The sequence below is a fragment of the Haliotis asinina genome, chromosome 1, assembly GCF_037392515.1.
Source record: "Haliotis asinina isolate JCU_RB_2024 chromosome 1, JCU_Hal_asi_v2, whole genome shotgun sequence".
Classification (NCBI taxonomy): domain Eukaryota; kingdom Metazoa; phylum Mollusca; class Gastropoda; order Lepetellida; family Haliotidae; genus Haliotis; species Haliotis asinina.
Genome location: NC_090280.1, coordinates 104700972 through 104722454, shown reverse-complemented (window position 1 = coordinate 104722454; position 21483 = coordinate 104700972). Strand labels below are relative to the sequence as shown.

Sequence of the window (21483 nt, the reverse complement as noted above, 5' to 3'; positions counted from 1 at the left end):
AGTATCTCACCGGTAAATAGTATCTCGTTTGGATATTTTATGGATCTTCTTAGAACGATGTATCTAACAAATCCGAGTTTGACCATGAAGTTACATCGTGTTTAGCCAGCCTTGACATACACACGTACATGTGAAGCGAGCGGTGATCGTGACGACATTCTAGGAAGTGAAGTAACGTCGGATGAAATGACATAAACTTAGAACAACACGAATCCCATAGATGGGATACTGCCAGATGCTACTGAAACCGTATTGGACGTCTTGTTGCCTTAGTTGACATTATTGTTGAGTTACATTTTAGAGAAGGGTAAATTCCCGGACGAGTGAAAATAAGTTTAATTGTCCTAATATAGAAGAAAGGAAGCTATGCTGACCCAGACAATTATCGTGGCATTAGTCTCTTGAACGTCATGGAAAAAGTGTTTACAACTATTATCGATTCGCGCCTCAAATTATGGGTCGAGCTGCAACATGATGTACTTGAATCTCCAGGTGGATTCCGTGAACATTATTCCACAACAGTTAATATGTTCATTCTCTACAGTTTAGTCAATAAATATTCAAGGCTGAAGATTTTACTGTTTGTCGACTTTTAACAGCTTTTGACTTGATTGATAGAGCGAAATTAATGTAAACAAATCGCAGGACGAATGCATTCTGTTATCAACAATATATTGTATGAAAACGATTGAAATTGATATCCTCTAACTAGCAAGTTATTGTGTGAAACTGGTACTTACTGTTTTGTTTTAAACATATTCGTGAGGAAATGATTGGGTACAAGGTATACTTATACAAGGTATAACTTAGAATACTTTCTCCGTAGTATTTACATAATGTTATTTACATTCATTATACAAGACGGACAGGCAAGAACAGAAAGATGGGAAAGACTGGGGCAATTGCAATAATTAAGAAAGTCGTTTTGATTGACAAATATATCTTTGAACAATTTTAAATATGCTTTGATTGACATGATCAGTCAGATCTGCATTGCCACGTAGTAGTAACTCAGAATTTATAGTAGCATTGGTAACACTGCGTACATTAGCCATCATGGTAGATCTCTTTTGAGTATACAGTTGACAGTCAAAGAGGCAATGGCATGAATTTTCACAAACAAATCCACAAGAACATTTTGGATTATCTATTATACCAGCAAGGAATAGATCCCAGCTCAGTTGACTACACATGTAACGTAGTTTTGTAAGGATGATATTAGTGATTCTCGGTCCAAAATCAAAGTATTGGGGAGCTGTGTTTTGTGTTACAACAATATTAGATTTAAAAGAATTCAGTGACGCTTCTTCTAACTTCAACTGGAAATTCATTCCACATTCTTCTTGTGGATGGCAAATACGAATTATATTAAAACTTTAAGCGAGATATCGTCAGAGATTCCCAACCAGTTTCATAATACAGATGTTCATGATGAGTATATTTCAGCAAACCTGTTACAAATCTTGCTGCTTCTAATTGCAGTCGTTCTAATTTATTTGCTTAGTATTGAGCACACCCATCCCATACTTCACATGCATATTCGAAACGGGGTCTTATGAGCATTACATGAATTCTATTCAATACGCAGCGCGGTTATAAAAATTTGACATTACGTAGACAAGATTTTGAAGTTGTTTTTACAATATTGTCAATGTGGTCAGATCATTTACAATCTTAAAATGTTAATCCCAAATGTTTATGATTATCAACGGTTTTGACCCGAACCACGTTGAAGTAGAGACTGAGTGCCTCAACATTCTTATGCAAAGTGAAAATAATTGCCTGAGTTATACCAGGATTAGATATTATAAGTCACCGCTTTGCCCAAGCGCGCAGCCTTTCCAAGTTGGAATTCAGTTCAATGAATAGATGATCATATGAAGATAAGCCCAGCGACAGATCATCAGCAAATAATCGCGTCAAGCACTCTAAGTCATCAGCAATGTCATTGACATAAACAAGAAATAAGATTGGACTGAGGACTGACCCTTAAAGGACACCAGCTTGTAAATACCTCGGCTTGGATGGGGCTCCATTTAAAAAAAACGCTTTGTGAACGATTACTTATGTAATCAGCTGGCCCATTTAACAATGAACCATGAAATCCGTACTTTTCTAATTTCAACAATAAACCTTTATGCCACACACGATCAAAAGCTTTTGAGACTTCACAAAAACATACAGTAGTGGTTTTTTTTATCATCTAAGGCCTCACATATTTGGTCATAAATTTCAATTAATTGATGGACATTTGAATGACCGACTTTAATCCTGATTGGCACTTATATAATAATTGATTTACATGAATATAGTTGTACAGATGTTTGCCTGTAAGAGAAAAGTATCATGTTATGAAAGAGGTAACTGTGAGAAACTCATTGCTATGATTAATGGGACAAATTAGAAACACGTATTTATTTGCTGAAGGAATGTTAATGAAACCTGTGCACAATTTTACAAGCATCTCAACCGCTTTATTTCAGTGTGCATTCCTTCTAAAACGCTCACCGTTCGACCAACTGATAAACCTTGATTTAATTCAGAACTGCGAAGGGAAGGTAGTAACAGAGAAAGAGAAAAAAGGCCAAGAAAACAAACCGTCTAGTAGATATCTTGGCTTACAAGAAACAAAGAAAAAAAATTAAATAATATGAAATGTTGTGCAAAGGATTCATGTCAGTCTTACAAACGATTTTTTACTTGATTTGTATTGCAGTAATAACAATATCTATTGGAAATTACTTCGGTTCCCGATTAAAGATTCAGGATCCGTCGCTTGTCTTCCGCTTTTGAAACATAATTATGCTGATGAAAATACAACCTTATTCACTGATATGCAAAAAGCAGATAAACTTCATCAGTGTTTTGAGTCTATCCCTAGTATTAACGAAGTAAACACTGATATGCCATTCTTTGACAAACGCACTCATTCTATTTTAGATTGTGTAACTGTTTATGTAAATGAAGTGTCTGATCAGTCATAAATGTGTTAGAACTGTAGTACATTCAATAAGTACACCACTATGCATGCTATTCAGTCAGTCATTAAAGACTAGTATATATCCAAGTGTGTGGAAGGGAGCAAATGTAATGCCCTTATTTAGAAAGGGCGGTCGCTCAGTGGCCTCTAACTATCAACCTATCCTTGATCAGTTGTGTGGGCATGGTGTTTGAGAGAGCGATGTTAAAACATTTGCACTTACTGTTAATACTAAAAAATGCAAAATCGTGGTAGACTCTCGAAGTATGAGAGATTGTGACTAAGCGGGGAAAACCTTGATAAATATCTTGGTGTAGTATTCTCTTTTCTAAGGCATGTTATACCTTAGCAAAACAGACAGATAAAGCGCTAGGCCCTATTCGTAAAAGGTACCATCGTTTTCCTGATTTATCAATGGACACTCTTTTTCAGCATGCCTGACAGTAAGACCTTACCTAGCAGAACAGTTTATTCTCGAAAAAGACCCACCTACGGTGGTACATGAGAAAACATTGTGGATGGAAATGTATCTTCAATCAAGATAGCGGATAAAACATCTCATAAATTAAAGTGCAATAACTACAATTTGAGCATGCTAGAAAGAGTATTCAAAAACTTAGAGAGATTTTTAATGTGTTTTGTTTTCTGTACTGAGAATAGTTTTTTTAGTTTGAATGCATTTGGCCATTTCTAGAAGTATTCTGGGATGTACATCACCCGCTGTTGGAGAAGAGCTTCGCATTTAAAAAAATAATGGAATCCGTCCCCAACAGACGGAGAATCACAAAGTTTGCAAAGTCTATTTTCTTTTGGAGTATTGGACCAGCGTCCTGTTTCGATGGGTAGATTATGGTTAGACAGCTTGAATTTAAGAATCGGTATACATATATTTCTTTAGGTAGAAACAGATAGTTATCAAATAATATAGTGTCTTTAACAGTTTTATAGAATTTACCTTTGGAACTGGAGGACAGTTCAAAATGCCAATATTGTAGATACCTATTGTCCTATATGGTAAAGACATTTGGGGAGTGGTTGTCAAGAAACCAGTTGAACGAGTCCATACCAGGTTTTGCAAATATATTTTAAAAGGTAGTTCGTGTCATTAAATATTGGGTAAAATTATAAGAATGCCTGAAAATAGATATGTCACACATTGTTCTGCTATGTTGAAAAACTTTGATGCTCAAGGTTCTGCAACTGACTGTCTTGTGTTCGCCACATCCTATTTTCATATGACTTAGCTTTTGCTCATGATGGCGATAAAACTGAACATTTTAATGTTGTATTTAAGCAGCGTTTGAAAGATGCGTATACAGGAATGGAATGCATTAATGACATCCGCATGAATCCGCACTGTCATTTTCTTATTGAACCTTCAAAAGCATCCTTCACTCAGAACCTTATTTACATCTCGTTATGTCTGCTAAATTACGCCATGTTTTAACTTAATTTAGCTTTGCATCAACCGATTTTAATATCTAAGCGTATAGACGCGGCGTTTCTGCTGGTTCCGAAATTCCGTTAACGGATGTAATTTGCCCCTCCTGTACTCATGGTTTTGAAGACAAATATCATATCTTGTTAGTTTGTCCTCTTTACATCAGCGAGAAGTATATACCACCTTATTACTTCACACCCCACACAAGGTTTATATTTAGAAACTGATGTCCAGCCTACATGAATCTGTATTGTTTAATACTGCCACCTATCTGACCAAAATGTTTACTCTTCGAAACTGTGAAAGGGTGCTCATGTCATGTACTGTCGACTTCCACGCCCATCATCCACGAAATAGAGTCTAAGTCTGAGGAACGCATCATAATTAAATACATTGTCTCAAATGATGAACAACATACAGACAATTGGAATCAGTCATCGTATAAACAGTTGCGAATCATCTGCTTGCTGATCATCAGGTTATATTACCCGTGGTCGGGTCAGTGCTTGCTGATCATCAGGTTATATTACCCGTGGTCGGGTCAGTGCTTGCTGATCATCAGGTTATATTACCCGTGGTCGGGTCAGTGCTTTCTGATCATCAGGTTATATTACCCGTGGTCGGGTCAGTGCTTGCTGATCATCAGGTTATATTACCCGTGGATGGATCACTGTGTGTTTGCTATTAGGTTATGTTACCCGTGGTTGAGTCCGTCCTTGCTGATCATCAGGTTATCTCATTAAGGCCGAGAGCCGCGTATATGCGGCAAATTAATTAGCTTCTCACGGCGAGAGCCACGTATTGGGGGTAATAAAAAGCACCTCTTATTCAGCGAGAGCCGCGTATTGGGGGTTTTACATTTTTTATTCGCACTGTACCTATCATTTCAATCAGTTTAGCAGTAATGATCAAAGATTAGCCTTTCTTAGGAGAGAGGTTACTTTCTGTGTTAATCAGAAGAACTATTAATGTGTTTTGATAACAATTGCTTGCAATGTCGGGGGCTTATACAGGCAAATGAACACATGTCTGCAAGAAAGGGGATTATGAGATGTTGTTGCAGGAGGTAAGTGTTTGTTATTCGTCATTGGGAGTGAATACTAAGATACTATGTTTGCACATTGATTGAATTAACGGTGACAAGCTTACAAAACGTTCTTCTAAATTAAATCTTTCATTCATTCGTTGTGATAGTTCATATAATGAATCGTAGACATAAATAGCAATACTGTATTACACTCATGTTCGTGTAGATTTGAAATAAACCAAGTTACTAATTTAGACCTAAATCATTTGCGACTACTGATTTTTAAAGTTGACAATAATACATAATCGAATATGAAGTGATACCTCTTGCATCTACTCATAATATACATATATTGTACACATAAATCATACAAGGGTAACTGGGGTATTTTGTTCAAGCTGTTTCATGCTTATATGAAATGTGATTTTTCAATGCAATTTACATGAGCATTGTGTAAGAAAGGTTTGTATTTGATCCCTGTAATTATCTTATCCTGTGTAATGATCACGTGTATCAGATCCATCGTCAATAAAAGGAGGAGAATATATCAGTTACGGAATTGATGCGTGTAATCATTCAATCAGACAACACTAAATATATGAACACCTCTTTCAACCTCAAAATAACAGCCTCTGGTTGAATGCATGTCCAGGTAAACTTTTGTCCCGTGACAAGTGTAAAACAAACTTATGCGCTGTTACATCATTGGACAAACAGTTTTGTGGAGTCACGCCCATTGCCAATCTTCTGAACCTCGTTTGCTTTCAAAACAAATATAAATATGCCCATCTTCATAAATATTTGGGGAGATTCAACTACAAGTGTATACATCACAATAAATCAGTATCGTGTTACTTTTTTGTAATTCTATAATATATGTACTTAAATTATGATATTTATTCGTAACAATGTACAGATTATATTGAAATATTCAGCAAGCCATTATGTTTGATGTACAAGTAGTGTGCGCAAAAAGTATATGCAAATATATAACATCTCTACTCAATGATTGGATTGGGTTATCTGGGGTAAAAATAATCGGATTGTAGCGCTTTGAACGCTTCAAAAAAATAAACTCGTCAAAGTGCTTGTTAGTCCTACGTGTACATTTCAGGCATCCTTACGATTATGTATGTTCACGATACACACAGTTTTTCATGATAGCTAGAGTTGATAAAGCCGAAATCTAGCATATCGATTGGTCAACGATCAAACCAATGGTCAATCTGTATCCAAGTGTATCGGTCTAGTGACCGAACGTACTCTTCAGAAATTTAGCCCACGCCCCATCACCTGTCATTTCCAATGTGACAGGTATCTCATGATACGATTGGTCATAGATAACAAATCAGGGACTATATTGAACAGTTAAGATACAAAACGTCCTAATCGGGAACTTTGATGACGCCCATCCCATGACCCTTTGTCTTATGTATGTGCAAGGAATGCATTATACAATATGCATACATGGATGTTCGTGTGATAACGTATATTTTCTGCGTTAAATCTAGATGAACCAAAGCGACAAACTGAATCTGTTATATGTAAATCACAGACTAGCTTATTAGTACTTTCCTTTAAATATTCAGTATACACTAGCAATGTATCAGCGAAAACGCTTCTTTCATAGATTATTATGCATGTGCGTAAATTCGTCTTTACTGTCATTGACATAGATGTTTTGAACAATTTAATCTCTCACAATGATATGAGAGGGCCATCATTTGGTTTAAGTATGTCTTACATACTATGAAACGGACTGGCAAACGTTGAGACATCAAATGCAGATGTTCAAGCTGTGATGTGTTTTTGTACGCTGACTGTTTAGAGGCCTACCATAAAGACTTGTTCCAAGGACGATAACGCTTTATGCACTAGTTGTGTTGTACAAATGGTACTTGGGCACAATGTGTGAAGCCCGCGCGATACTGCTGGAATATAGCTAAAATCGCCGTAAAACTAACTTCACCCATTCTCTTCAATTGTTGCTTTTCAGTCGTTATTCTTTTACATTTCCAAAATACTAAGACATGTGTGTTCACCATCTGAGAACAAATACACTCATCATAGTGTCAGTCTACTCCCATATGTCTTATGTGTTTCTTTCATACATCATTACAGTAACTGATGTTATGATTACAATACACAAATTGTTGCATGATAATTGATACAGCCGAAACACAACATATAGCAATTGGTCAACGATAAAGCCAATAATCAATCTCTACCCTATCACTTTGAGTCTCCAAACGTGCTCTTCAGAAATTTAGGCCACGCCCCATCACCTTACCCTTCCAATGTGACAAGTTCTCACGATACGATTGGTCAAAGTATCAGCCAATATAATGAGTAAGTGAGATATAATGCGTTACATTCGGGATATTTTATCCCATCACATCACGGGAAGCTTTGTTTAGCATCGAGTAATGATAAATGTTTCATGCAGTATGTATGTGTATGAATGGTGATTTATGTTTGCAGCGTTAAGTTAAAGGTCACATGCAACCAAAAAATCAAACATAATTAAAACATATTTATCACTAATTCATGACACATAATATACACTGCTGCTTTAAAAAAAACCAAATAAACAAAATTATAAGCGTACAATCGCGATTCAAAATTACGATATTTTGCACTTGGGCTTACTTCCCCCGAAACGAAGCCCTCGGGACACGGAACCCAGTCACAGCGGGTGGATATGCACTCAAGTGTAACGACGGCTTCCGATTGACTGTTTCATTTGCTGATATGCTGAGGGTTCATTGTGTGTACAGAAAGATGATCTGTTTGATGGGCATTTTAGAAGTATAGCCAGTCACAAGAAAGTAAGATTCTTTATGGATAACAACTTCTTTTTGTGTACTTGATGCGTCGTTTCAGTATGGATTCATAAACTGTTGTCAAACAAAATCATATACACTAAAAGAAGTCGTTATCCATGAAGAATGTATATAGAGATGTTGGGTTTGGAAAATACATGTTCTCTGAATTTGCGTTTGATCCAATCAAAAATCATGTCAGTAGAGATGGTAAACTACTGCGTGGCTGGAATCTGTCATTCGTCCAAGTACAAAGCAGGACTTGAAACTGACAAGAGTTTACACCAGTTTCCGACAGATTCAGTCATCCGAAAAAATTAATGTAGTTTGTTTGCAACCCACAGACATAAAAACATGTCATGTGTATCACACGTGCCTAATTACATAATGTAGCGGACACGGGACTCGGGTACACGAGTCATAAATCAACTTATTTTCTTTATGTCGTATAGTCTGATAGGTGTTAAGTTCAAATTGCACGTGGTCAATGATTGAAGCTGTGTATTGCATGTTGTCTTTAGCAGATAGGCAGACAGACATATAGGTGTGAATAAACCAGACACTGAGCTTTCTCTGTGACTGAGACTGCTTACCACAATCAACAAGTTTTTTTACGTAACGAGTAGATTATTTACTTGTTTGTGTACACAACCAAGATTAGACTACTGCTCACGACCTCAGACTCTGGGCATGCATACTGTTTCAAGCTCCGCGAACCTATTCACTGCGCATGCGTTATGGACGCAGCGCAGCACAGCTGTTGAAACCAGTTTTCCCCCCAGCGCTGGGGGGAATTTAGTTGAACTCCGATTTCGCGGGCTTTTTTTTCATCGCGTTTTTTTTCAACTTTATAGGTTGAATTGGCATTTTTTATGATTTGTTTCGGTAACTGCATACCGAAAGGTACAATAATCTGCCAAGTTGTGTTTTACGTTGCATGTGACCTTTAAGATGAACAAAGTGACAAACTATAGATCTCTATATGTTCCATGTTACTTACACAGCTATTGATACACCCTTACACACCTTTGAAATAGTCAGTAAGCACGAGCAATGTATTGGCAAAAAATATAGACGATTATAATGCAAGCCCCCCTCTTTTTAAACTGTATTATAAATAATATATTATACTTCAGTCCATACGATGACAGAGACAGGAGGAATTTGTATATTTGTTCATCTCGTACGTACAAAGACCGCGTAGGTGTTGATAATAATACGACACACACTGGCAAAGGGGTATGAGAGACACAGGCAATAAATTACATGAAATGCTGTAATATATGTATTCACATCGGCCTCTTTCCCATTTACATCTTTACGACACAATTAAATAATCAGTACTTGTTTGTGAGACTAGACAGTTTCCTGTCATATCCGAGACCTGCCAGGGAAATCAGGCATGATTAGCACTAATTAGCCTCGTCGCAGCAATCAGGCCGTCAGCGAGGGGTGCCAGGTGTTGGGCAGTGGAGCGGCTCCAGGGCTTAATGAGTTATATTACCCGCGGTCGGGTCAGTGCTTGCTGATCATCATGTTATATTACCCGTGGATGGATCACTGTGTGTTTGCTATTAGGTTATGTTACCCGTGGTTGAGTCCGTCCTTGCTGATCATCAGGTTATATTACCCGTGGATGGATCACTGTGTGTTTGCTATTAGGTTATGTTACCCGTGGTTGAGTCCGTCCTTGCTGATCATCAGGTCATATTACCCGCGGTCCTGTCAGTGTTTGTTGACCATCAGGTTATATTACCCGTGGATGGGTCCCGGCTTGCTGATCACCATTAAGTGTTACCCGCGGTTGTGTCAGTGCTTGCTGATCATCAGGTTATGCTACCCGCTGTTGTGTCAGTGCTTGCTGATCATCAGGTTATGCTACCCGCTGTTGTGTCAGTGCTTGCTGATCATCAGGTTATGCTACCCGCTGTTGTGTCAGTGCTTGCTGATCATCAAGTTGGATCTGTGCTAGGGAATACTAAGTACCCATAGATTAGTTCTAAAGGAATTGATCCCATTCCTGGGTGTAAACTTACTTTGACGAATCCGGAATTTGTAAATACCGTTTTTGTGAGTCGATTAGACGCCAGGAGGTGTGTGTTTGCATTTTTCCCAAGAGCTGTGAGTTCCATGGAATTGTGTTTACAGTCGTATCACATCTTTCTTGTGTATGCAGTACCGCATGTCTAAAGAACAGGAAAAATGGCGTGTTATATAACTCATGATATCAGCGTTATAAACTGCACCATGACAAACATGAAAGCTTACCTAGACCGAGACCGGTCTCCACCAGATTATATTAAAGAGATAAAGAATCGCTTGTCGCCGATGTGGCGGGAATGAGTTTCTTTGATGTTAATTAGCAGAGAAAAACCAAATACCTAAACTACTGACTCCAAGTGGCACGCCCCATTACTGTGCCATCAGTGTTACAAAGTAACAGATTGCTAGGAGTGATTTAAGAACATAAATTGTTGCATATGGTTTAAACATAATTAATTATGTATTTCCACAATAGGTACCGGATTGGTAAACTAGCAGTATGCTGCCTATCTGACACAGTCATGAGGAGAAGAAAACATGTCATTAACAAACAAACGAAAGTGTTATACTCATAACATTAGAACTAGTTAGTGCCATGTCGTATTTACTGCTTACAATTCAAACCTGCCTGCAACTACAATGAAAGAATGGAGAGACTCTAATATTTCAAGATTATCTTTAGTACATCCATTACTGTGACCGCACAGCAATGAATTACTGTCATATTCTTTAACATAAAAGTACACTTTGTTTCGTACATCATTGCAATTAACGCATGAAAATAAATATCCATTTTTGCTCATACATACATGTGTATGTGATATCACCATGGCTCTCTTACGTTTACCGAAATCTTATCTTGCACATTACGCCATGCTGCTAAACACAACGTAACCCATTCTAAACTTACGCATTTTCATGGACATAAGCAAATTTTTTTTTGTATAATCTGCGAAGTTGAAACCATTCCATCAATGTTTGTTAACGTCTGTGTGAGCAATACTGATTAGCTGATATTTTCAGAAAATGGCAAATGGATCTGTCTGGGGCATTTACACCAACCTCGCCAAGAATTCCCACAAATAAACATACGTTTGTTTTATTGACAATGTTGATGGAGAGATAGATAACAAACTTATATTTAACTATTCCCGACCATTAGTTGTAGATCAATTTATTTGAGTGTTTAGCAGGTGTATAAAGCGGGTTAACTTTCATCCCATTAGTGATGCACAGAGTTATTGTTCTGTGGAAGTCCCACCAACAGCAACAGTTTGCGAGGATCTGGACAAACCGATGACACCATGCAATGTTTACTTGCGTGAACCTAGTTTAATGCAATGTTGACAGAATCGTTCCTGTGAATAATCTATGTTTAGCATCACACCCACTGTTCTGTTGCCAGTGTGTCATTACAAGTCCTTCACTGGGTCTTCGCATTTCACATGAGTGAGTGAGTAACTTGGGTTTATCGCCGTTTTGTACTCCAGTCATATCACGGTGTGTCAGCTCAATGTTGAAGGATTGCACGAAGCTATGTTGTTGGCAACCTAGAAATATGGGGATAGGCGAAAAGGCCAACAAAGAGTGGTAGTATGTTGTGGAGAAAGATCTGGGCCTCCTTTCACAATGCACTAAAAGCTGTTTCATGAAAGGAGCCCCTGGCCAGTGGCTGACCAGTCCTCACACGATATGGAGTGGTAGCTGCTCAGTGACGGGAGCGCTAACAGTTCAGACAATCACAAACTGCACGTTTTTGTCACTGCATCCTGACGTGTGACGACAACAACGTCTAGATGTTTGCGCGGTTTGCCGACAACTCCTGGATGTTCCCTCGTTTTGCTACCAACCTCTACATATTCCCGTACTTTGCCAATTATGACTAGATGTTCCCTCTTTTTTCCCCCAAAATACACTAGATATTCCCGCACTTTGCCAACAAGCACTAGATGTCCCCTGGCTTTGTCAACTAATGATAACTATTATGGCATTAGACGAGAACTATTGGGTGTAGATGCCAGCACAGTAGTATATATGATGGGGGTACGACATATAAAGCCGTGTAAAGCAATATTTTTTAAATAAAGCTTTAGTCAGCCCTAACCTCTCCCCAGCTAGTGTGCATACCACTTATCATTTTCCTAGGTTGTTCCCGAAGTTTTGGTCTTCTTGGAAAATGATTTTCCTGGTCACTCGAATCAATTTATTGTCAGTTTATAGTTTCATATGAAATGTGAGTTATTTATATTTAAATGATCTTCGTTGTCCTCGGTGTAACACTTAGACTAAATATTCACATAAATATAACAAAGATGAGACCCGATCTATATAGTTGCCAGTACTTGCTTTTGGGGAAAACCGAGATTCGTGCTATGAAATGCAGGGCTGAAGGGTACTGCAGCATTACAGTGAAATGCCACTACTGCCAATGTAAAGACCACGGGCCAAATGCATTACGACCTCACCTTATGTACAAGAAGCAAAAAGATAATCGGAATGAACCTAAACGCCTTTTTTGACGCTGACGGGGTTACCTCCCTTTCCTAGCCAGTGACCCAATTAGAGCAATTTGTTACTCAAGTTACTCAAGTCAACTAAATCACATTCTCTTCCTACAAATGCTACTACAGTCATACCTTCCTACGTAGCCTCTGTTCCAATATGGCCATATTTTACGTTTCTCGCAAAGTCGACCGGCTGCCAAATCTCGCAGTACGGTTTATATTCCTTCCTTCTAGCAATCCGTTTACGTGTTACGTCAACACACAAAGGGCAGATTTCATGTTTAACTAAACAACAAAAACTAGCGCAAAAGAGAGTGCAGTAATCAACGGTGTTGAAGTGACACTTAAGACATTTAATGGATAGCTGGTCCATTGTCAACGAGGGGTGCGAAGACGCCATTGATCCTCTTGGCGCATCGTGCTTCGTAATGGGTTCTAGTTTTCCTGAAACTTACGGAAATGACCGAGCCTATGCGAATGATCACTTTTGAAACAACGTCGCTGATTGCACAAATAAATGTGATTGTAACCAATCACGAATCCAGAACACTCGCCCCATGAAAAGGCTCCATTAGAACAGATGTTGTGTAGATAGCTAGTAACCTCTGTGGGAAGAGAATGGCTAAATCACTATGACACCCCGATTGTCTTTGTGATTCTTCAGCATTCGGTGAGAGTCGTCGTCCGGCGTCATGTGTGGACATCTCGCCCTCTCTTGTCGGTGACTGACGAGAACACATGCTATTGTGAGAAGCCACAGATGACTGCTTGTTGATATGCAGGACCAGGTTAACACAGTCATTCCACTGTGTGGTCATGTAGATAGCCACAACCCCGGGACCAGCACTGTCACATCTGGACGGTTTAACATTGACCGTGAACCATGAACAGTTTAACATAGGCCGGTGACCATGGGTAGTTGACCATGGCTAGTTGGCCTTTGGAGGTTTACCTTGACCGTTATAACTTCATTATTCGTTTCAGTATTATCCCTTTACATGTTTTCCTATCATAAAAACGTAACCCAGATAACTGACGTAAAACGTGGCACAAACTATATCAACTCTAGTCTAGGTATCTGTTGAACTATTTCTGATCTGTTTCTGATTGAAATCAAAATGGCGTGGTTTGACAAACCCTGTAGCAGGACAGCAGGGTGAGAAGTGCTGTAAGCAAGCAAGCCTGACAGCCATTGTTTGGAAGGTTCTAACACCTGCATCACAACAGTCTGTAGATAGTATCCGCTATCCGGCCACGTGCTGTCCTGTCCGATGTCGCCCAGTATGTTTGTGTCTCTCATACTATGCAGAGATCTGCCGTACACTGATTAATGAAAGTGGCAGGACAACGGTGGATGAATCCGACAGACGTCACAACCTGTCGAAACTTGGACTGTAGGATGTTTAATATAGATACATTATAGTATATCACGAAATGTGTTTACATATCTCTACAGATATGCTGTAAATGGAAATTTAAACAAACAAATAAATTACAAAATGTGCATACATATGTTTACATATATGTTTTTAATAAAACTTTATAAACAAATTAACATCCTACTGAATGTGTTTCTATATCTGTCTTCACTGTGTTAATGTGCATGTCTCTACAAACAGGAGACGAGCGCAACGAGTGTCTACACAATCACATGACGTACACCGTTGTGCTGGAACTCGTGGTCTCTAGGAGCTCAATGGCAGCTTCTCGTAGAGAGAACTGTCACTTAGTCACTTCTTCAATAGAATTCGTTTCTTCATGTTCTGGAATATGATATCATATTGGTAATGACCTGTATTTATAACCAAGGCTACAGCGCGGATGACATGAACAGCAGGAGTAAAACTACTATTGGAGAGAAGACCACAGTTGTCCCCAGCGATGTCGGACAGTTTCTGTATATGATCACTGGCGGCTCCGTAGTAGGGGGAGTCATGAAGCCGTTGTTCTTGATGATGTCGGTGTACCTGCTGGAGGAAAGTTTGGGGATCCTTGCTCTGTCCGGGTCTGTCTTGTTGATGGCGTACAGTCCAAAGCCGACGTTGTAGCCGTCTTTCCATTCAAAGCCGTCGAGGAGGCTGTAAACTACGTAGCCACGGACGTCCACGTTGTCAAGTTTTATAGCTGAAAGGAGTTATGGATGTATATTTCCTTACGTGTATCGGTGTCCTTATGCTCTTACCGCCGCATACAGAAACCTGGTATCGTGTATTTTCTGAATGTCTTTCATATCCGTTCACAAAACTGTAGTACACATAATGGACAATTATTATTTTATACTCTAATTTGTATGCGTCTTTGCAACACGTGAACAAGTGACACACAGACTTTGAGGTATTGTGTGGAGGACGTGACTTACATACATGTCCGCCCGTGTAAACCACGATTATCATAACTGTGGTTCGATGCTGGTGTTCGTCGTCGCACTCGGCAATATTCCAGCTATATGGCGCCAGTCTGGTGATAACCTAATACGGATGAGACAACCGAGTCGTCAATAGTATGGGCATCGATCTATGCAGTTGGGATACGATGACATGTGCAAGAGCGAGCCTGACCACCCATAACTCGATTCTTGTGACGGTCGATGAACACTTGATTGTACTCATGTTACACATATTCTGGACAATAACACCTCGAAAGCTTAAAACTACATTGAGTTACGCCAACTGACTCTCGATCAATGATTGTAGAGAAACTGATCGATCGTACAAAACGATCTGTTCTCTTACCTTTCAGAACTTCATTGGTGTGGTCCACGATGTATGACGCCCTGAGCTTGTCGTTGATGGTTCCCGGGTCGTCGGACACGCCGTTCCCAGTGACATATATCGGAATGTTGCCATAGCGTTCTTTTGCTCGTCTCAGGATGTGACGAAGTCCCGTGGGATAGACTCGCAGCCAGTCCAGGTTTGTCCTGCAATCAGTACAAGGGGAGGTTTGGAGGGGAGACGGATTACAAACATAGGTCAAGAAATACAGGCCAACACGTGCAACAAGGTCAAGATAATGTCTGAATCTGGACAAAGGGGTGTTTAGAAGGGAGGATTACAAAAAAATTTCAACAAACATAGGCGAACACGTGCGCTGCACGGTCAAGATATTGTGTGAATCAGGACAAGGAGAGGTTTGGAAGGGAGAAGGATTACAAATGTAGGTCCTCAACCTAACCCGTCCGTAATCAACTACTAACAAAATATTTAATATTCTATGACCATCCTGCTGACACCTATACCTTCATTCTCCCCTCTGAGTTAAACAGCATGTGATCTGTTGATTCATGGTGATCCTACCTGGGCCAAGACGTGTCGGCGGACGTCGTGACGGAGATGTCGTCAGCGATGCTGGCTGCTGCGGTCGGGGGGTAGTTGTTGACCCTCTCCACCTGGTGAGCAGTGAAGTAGCTGATACCCAGGAAGTCCGCGGATCCTGGTGTACAGGCGTGTATCACAGCACTTAAGTAACATTGGTCAGCTTTATGTAACATCGTCACATATTGTATATCACGTAAGTCAATCAACAAATGTCAATTTTTATGTGATGTCATATGACATATTTTGTCATCGCAATAGCACCATATACTGTATATCACTGAAGTCATCGCCATAACAACTGACATCAGACTACAGGTTCATCGCCATGACAACTGACATCAGACTACAGCTACACTGGTGCCAACTACCCGCCGTGTAACAACCCAGAAGCGCGATGCTGTTTTGTAAGGGTCTTCTTCTAACGTACAACGTCTCTTTTAGAGATATCTGTGACAGTTTACCAGGTCTACAAATATAGCCGTTCTGTCAATCATGTCGACTGTCTGCTTTGTCAGATACAACAAAAGATTTCAAAAGGAATAAGTTACTTTCTGGAAGCAGTCCAATTCGATGTATATATTCATTTGATCAGTTGTTTAGTTAAAAAGGAAGTGTTAGCGGGTACATTTATGTTTATAATTGTGTTGTAACGAACCTTTTATCATTTTCTGCTCTTCCCTTGTTAGAACAGGCAGCCTCGATGACATGTTACGGTATTCGCTCCTCAAACGGACTTCCTGTCTCATTACAGCCGGGTAATTTCCATCTAAAAATACTGGATCAGCCAACCAATCAGACTGGTAAGCAAACGACAGGGCTTGCCCGAACCAGTCTCCAGGGTCACGTGACGTCTTCGGCATGAACCACGCGGAGCGAACTGCCAATCCGACCTTGCCTATAAAGGCAAACAACAGTACATTCAATAACTAACATTTATTTTGTACTGGTCTGCTGTTGTGTAAACGGAAATTAGCATAGGTGAGAGAAGAGTGCAAAACATTACAACAGAATCCTTGAGTATCCTGAAAGCAAGTACCTCACATGTCCAAACACGTGTTAACACTTATTGCAATTAAATACTATCACTGGTATCACTCACCTCCCTAGTGTTGTCTGAACTCACGCTGGTATCACTCACCTCCCTGGGACTGTCTGAACTCACGCTGGTATCACTCACCTCCCTGGGACTGTCTAAATTCACACTGGTATCACTCACCTCCCTGGAAATGTCTGAACTCGCGTCTGTATCACTCACCTCCCTGGGAATGTCTGAACTCACGTTGGTATCACTCACCTCCTTGGGACTGTCTAAACTCACGCTGTTATCACTCACCTCCCTGGGGATGTCTAAACTTGCGCTGGTATCACCTATCTCCCTGGGAATGCCTAATCTCAATCTGGTATCACTCACCTGCCTGGAAATGTCTGAACTGATATCACGTGCCTCCCTGGAAATGTGTAAACTCACGATGGTATCACTTACCACCCTGGGAATGTCTAAATTCACGCTGGTATCACTCACCTTCCTGGGACTGCCTAAACTCACGATGGTATCACTCACCTCCCTCGGACTGTCTAAACTCACGCTGGTATCACTCACCTCCCTGGAAATGTCTAATCTCAAGCTGGTATCACTCACCTGCCTGGAAATGTCTGAACTGATATCACGTGCCTCCCTGAAAATGTGTAAACTCACGATGGTATCACTCACCTCCGTGGGACTGTCTAAACTCACTCTGGTATCACTCACCTCTCTGGGAATGTCTAAATTCACTCTGGTATCACTCAGCTCTCTGGGCATGTCTGAACTCACGTTGGTATCACTCACCTCCCTGGGAATGTCTAAACTCACATAAGTATCACTCACCTCCGTGGGACTGTCTAGACTCATGCTGGTATCACTCACCTCTCTGGGAATGTTTAAACTCACATACGTATCACTCACCTCCCTGGGAATGTCTAAACTCACACTGATATCACTCACCTCCCTGGAAATGTCTAAACTCACGCTGGTATCACTTACCTCCCTGGGAATGTCTAAATTCACACTGGTATCACTCACCTCTATTGGCATGTCTGAACTCACGTTGGTATCACTCACCTCCCTGGGTATGTCTGAACTCACGCTGGTATAGTCGGTACACAGAAGCGTGAGCCTTCAGCATGTTGTGTGCAGCCGCATAACCTTGACCTTCAATACCTGGGGCGTGGCTACCCTGCTCGTATCCTTGCAACGCTATTTCGTTCGGATCATTCAGAGGAATCCACATTTTCACCTGTTGGGTAGACAGACACTCATCACAGATTACTGGCATGAACACTATTATCATTAATAGTATTATCATCATTATCCGACTGACCTTTCTGCCGAACTCTCTAAAACATATCCGTGAGTAGTTCTCAAAGGCTTCTACAATATCTGCGTCAATCCAGCCGTTGGTGTAGACAGCTGGGACGTCCCAGTGATGTAGGGTGACAATAGGCTGGATGCCCGTCTCCGTGATGGCCTTCAGCAACATGTGGTAGAACTTGATGCCGTCACGGTTTATGTTCCCAGAGTCTCCTTGCGGTAGGATCCGAGGCCAGGACATAGACAGGTAATACACCGTGGCCTGCAGACACATACACAACTGAGTCAGAAAACCTTGTCGAGAATGTCATTATGTTTAGAACTAGGCGTCGATGACACAATGCTAGTGGGACGTTGAAATGTGTTAGTCGTTACACAGATGATCCGTCCCTTACCCCTGTATCTTTCAGAGCCTGTACATCTGCCATATAGTGTTGGTAGGACATGGGACCGTCTTCAGCTGAGATGAACCCGTCCCATAGACTGTTGCCTCTCCCTGTCAGATACAGATACAGTTCTGGCTATAACATACATACATACGTCTCATAACAAAGGTACTGTATACACATGCAAATAACTCTCTACTAAATACATGGTCACATATCACAGATACCAATCCATGCATATATGCACAAGTATAATGAACAGCAAAAGAAATCTTTATGTAATTTTCAAAAAATAAAATCTCACAAAAAAATAGCGTTCGTGTTCATGTATTCTATTTAAAAAATCACAAAAGGCGAGGTGCGTTTCTTTTCGTGATCAGTATATACGCATCTTTTCCCTTGTGTACCGTTGTACTCAGCAATAGTCCAGTTATTTGACAGTACCTACCTACATGAGATGACAAGATGGTGTTATTAGTGAGTGAGTGAGTTTAGTTTCACGCCACACTCAGCACTATTCCAGCTGTATGGCGGCGGCTTGAAAATAATCGAGTCTGAACCAGAAATCCCAGTGTTCAAGAACATGAGCATCGATCTGCGCAATTGGGAACCGATGACATGTGTCAACCAAGTCAGCGAGTCTGACCATCCGATCCTGTTAGTCGCCTCTTATGACAAGCAGCGGTTGCTGAAGGCCTATTCTTGCCTGGACCTTCATGGGTCTCGTGTGTTATAAGGTACAGCTGGGGCCACAGCGAATGCTGTCCAGAAGTTGATAACCTGAGACTTGACAAAATATGGAGCAACTCTTCGTTACATCGTCACATAGAAGGCCCTGCCGTGTGAGGTACAGAAACTCGCACCTCAGGGTTAAGACTCCTGCACGTCCCAGAAACCTGTGAGAGTGATGTCGAATCCCGACTGATTAAGGTGTGTTAGCAGTGGGCAGTTGGTAGTGTGCTTCACCACTGTAATTGTCGGAGAGCTCCCCACCCACATAGTATTCTGTGATTATATTAAAAATACTATTCAAAAGGGTGTAAACTCATGCTCTGTTCTTGAGGCTAAAGAAATTCTTATGGCACCATACAAACACAGAAAGTTTCACCATGCAAGTTTTGTCCACCCTCCGTCTGCAGAGAGGAACTGAAAGCACCCCACGCAAATTCTTCTGGGAAATTTCCATACAGGAAGTCGTCTTCATGCGGAAGCGGTTGTCTGTTGGGGTCAGTGAGTGCACCTTTCTTGAAACCGTTGTCTTGTATCACCTGTGAGTAGAAGATATATAATATGTTTTCCTGTTACCTGGAGACTTATCATATATAGAAGCTGTCTGTGGAATCAGTAATTGGAAGAATTTACACACCCAAAGATACATTACGTTCCATTCATTATAGTGGTGATGTGTTTTGGCAGTGTTTTGGTTGTGAGAGCTGATTTCATGTGTTAAGACCCTGGAACACGCCAAGTGTGCTCTATGGGGATGGTTGGGGTGGGTAGATGTGGGTGTTGCAATTATTATCTCAGAGTACGAATTATCTCACATGTCTGTAGAACCCTGCTGACGCCTTTGGTATACGTGTGAGGTCGGCGTGGTCGAAGTCGACGTAGTGAAGACCAAATCTCTCCGAGTATCCCCTAGCCCACTCGAAGTTGTCCAAGATGCTCCACGCCGTGTAGCACCGGACGTTGACCTTATCCAGGTTGATTGCTGCAACACAACATGGGCTTCAGTCTGTAACCTGCAGAAACTTCATGACATCTACATGCAATGACAGTAACGGTGAAGCTAGTTTTCTACAAAACGGTTTCATCTCACACATCTGAATGTTGATCAAGCGTAGTTCAATAGCGCCTTTGGACAGTTAAACTGGATATCGTAGAAATGAATATTGACGTGATAGACATGGGTGATGGTGAGCATGACAAACGCTATCCCATGGATGCCATTGAAAGGATTTGGAACTATAATAGTTCTGGTCATTTCCCGGCGACTGGAATCTTGAGGCGCAGTTGGTCAGTGATTACGAATGTGATGAATGCCCAGAGGTTGAGCAGTATCGGTAAACCAGGTGAAGTTCATGGAATCTGCCCACGGGCGTCTTTTGTGTTAAGGTTTTCCTGAGAAACCACTGCATCATATGTACATGCAGTGTGTGGAACAGAATAGCAATTCAATCGACTCCTTCGCCCGGATGAAGTTGTCTACTCTTATATGTGAAACCGAGGGCTTTCCTTTTGCTGCCCAGAACCAGTCAGAATATCGTAAATATTTTTTTTCCTTTTTGATAAAGCCAATGAATTCATTTATATCATTGAATGAATTTTCTGTCCCTTTTGACAGCAACGTGATTGGCAAGATTCAGGAAATGCATGCTAAGTATGCAGACCTCGCCTTTGAAATGTATCACTTGCATCCCAAATACACGGTGCCCTTGGTTTGGTACCTGTCCAACGAGATCACAGCCCTTCTGACACTCCGGGTAATGCAGAAAGCTACAGTTTTGTGAAGTCTGCATATTCTGCGTGAGTTCTTGGTGAGTTCTACTAGGCAGCGTTTCCTTGGAGAAGTCCCATGCTCTGTCTGGGCAGCGTGTAGAGAGGTAAGGCTCCTGA

General features: G+C 40.7%; 1 protein-coding gene across 1 annotated transcript in view; it reads right to left on the bottom strand.

Annotated features, from left to right (window-relative positions):
- Nucleotides 1–14327: 14327 nt before the first annotated feature.
- The window catches only part of LOC137277882 (lactase/phlorizin hydrolase-like), a 70477-nt gene continuing 63321 nt past the window's right edge, over nucleotides 14328–21483 (bottom strand). The window contains exons 40-48 of the mRNA XM_067809864.1: nucleotides 20412–20578; nucleotides 19976–20135; nucleotides 18877–18977; nucleotides 18492–18743; nucleotides 18233–18407; nucleotides 16787–17026; nucleotides 16111–16246; nucleotides 15550–15734; nucleotides 14328–14941 (exon numbers count right to left, since the gene is read on the bottom strand). Of these exons, the coding sequence (XP_067665965.1) occupies nucleotides 14628–14941; nucleotides 15550–15734; nucleotides 16111–16246; nucleotides 16787–17026; nucleotides 18233–18407; nucleotides 18492–18743; nucleotides 18877–18977; nucleotides 19976–20135; nucleotides 20412–20578 (1730 nt within the window). The 3' untranslated portion in view covers nucleotides 14328–14627. The remainder of the gene's footprint in view (nucleotides 14942–15549; nucleotides 15735–16110; nucleotides 16247–16786; nucleotides 17027–18232; nucleotides 18408–18491; nucleotides 18744–18876; nucleotides 18978–19975; nucleotides 20136–20411; nucleotides 20579–21483) is intronic.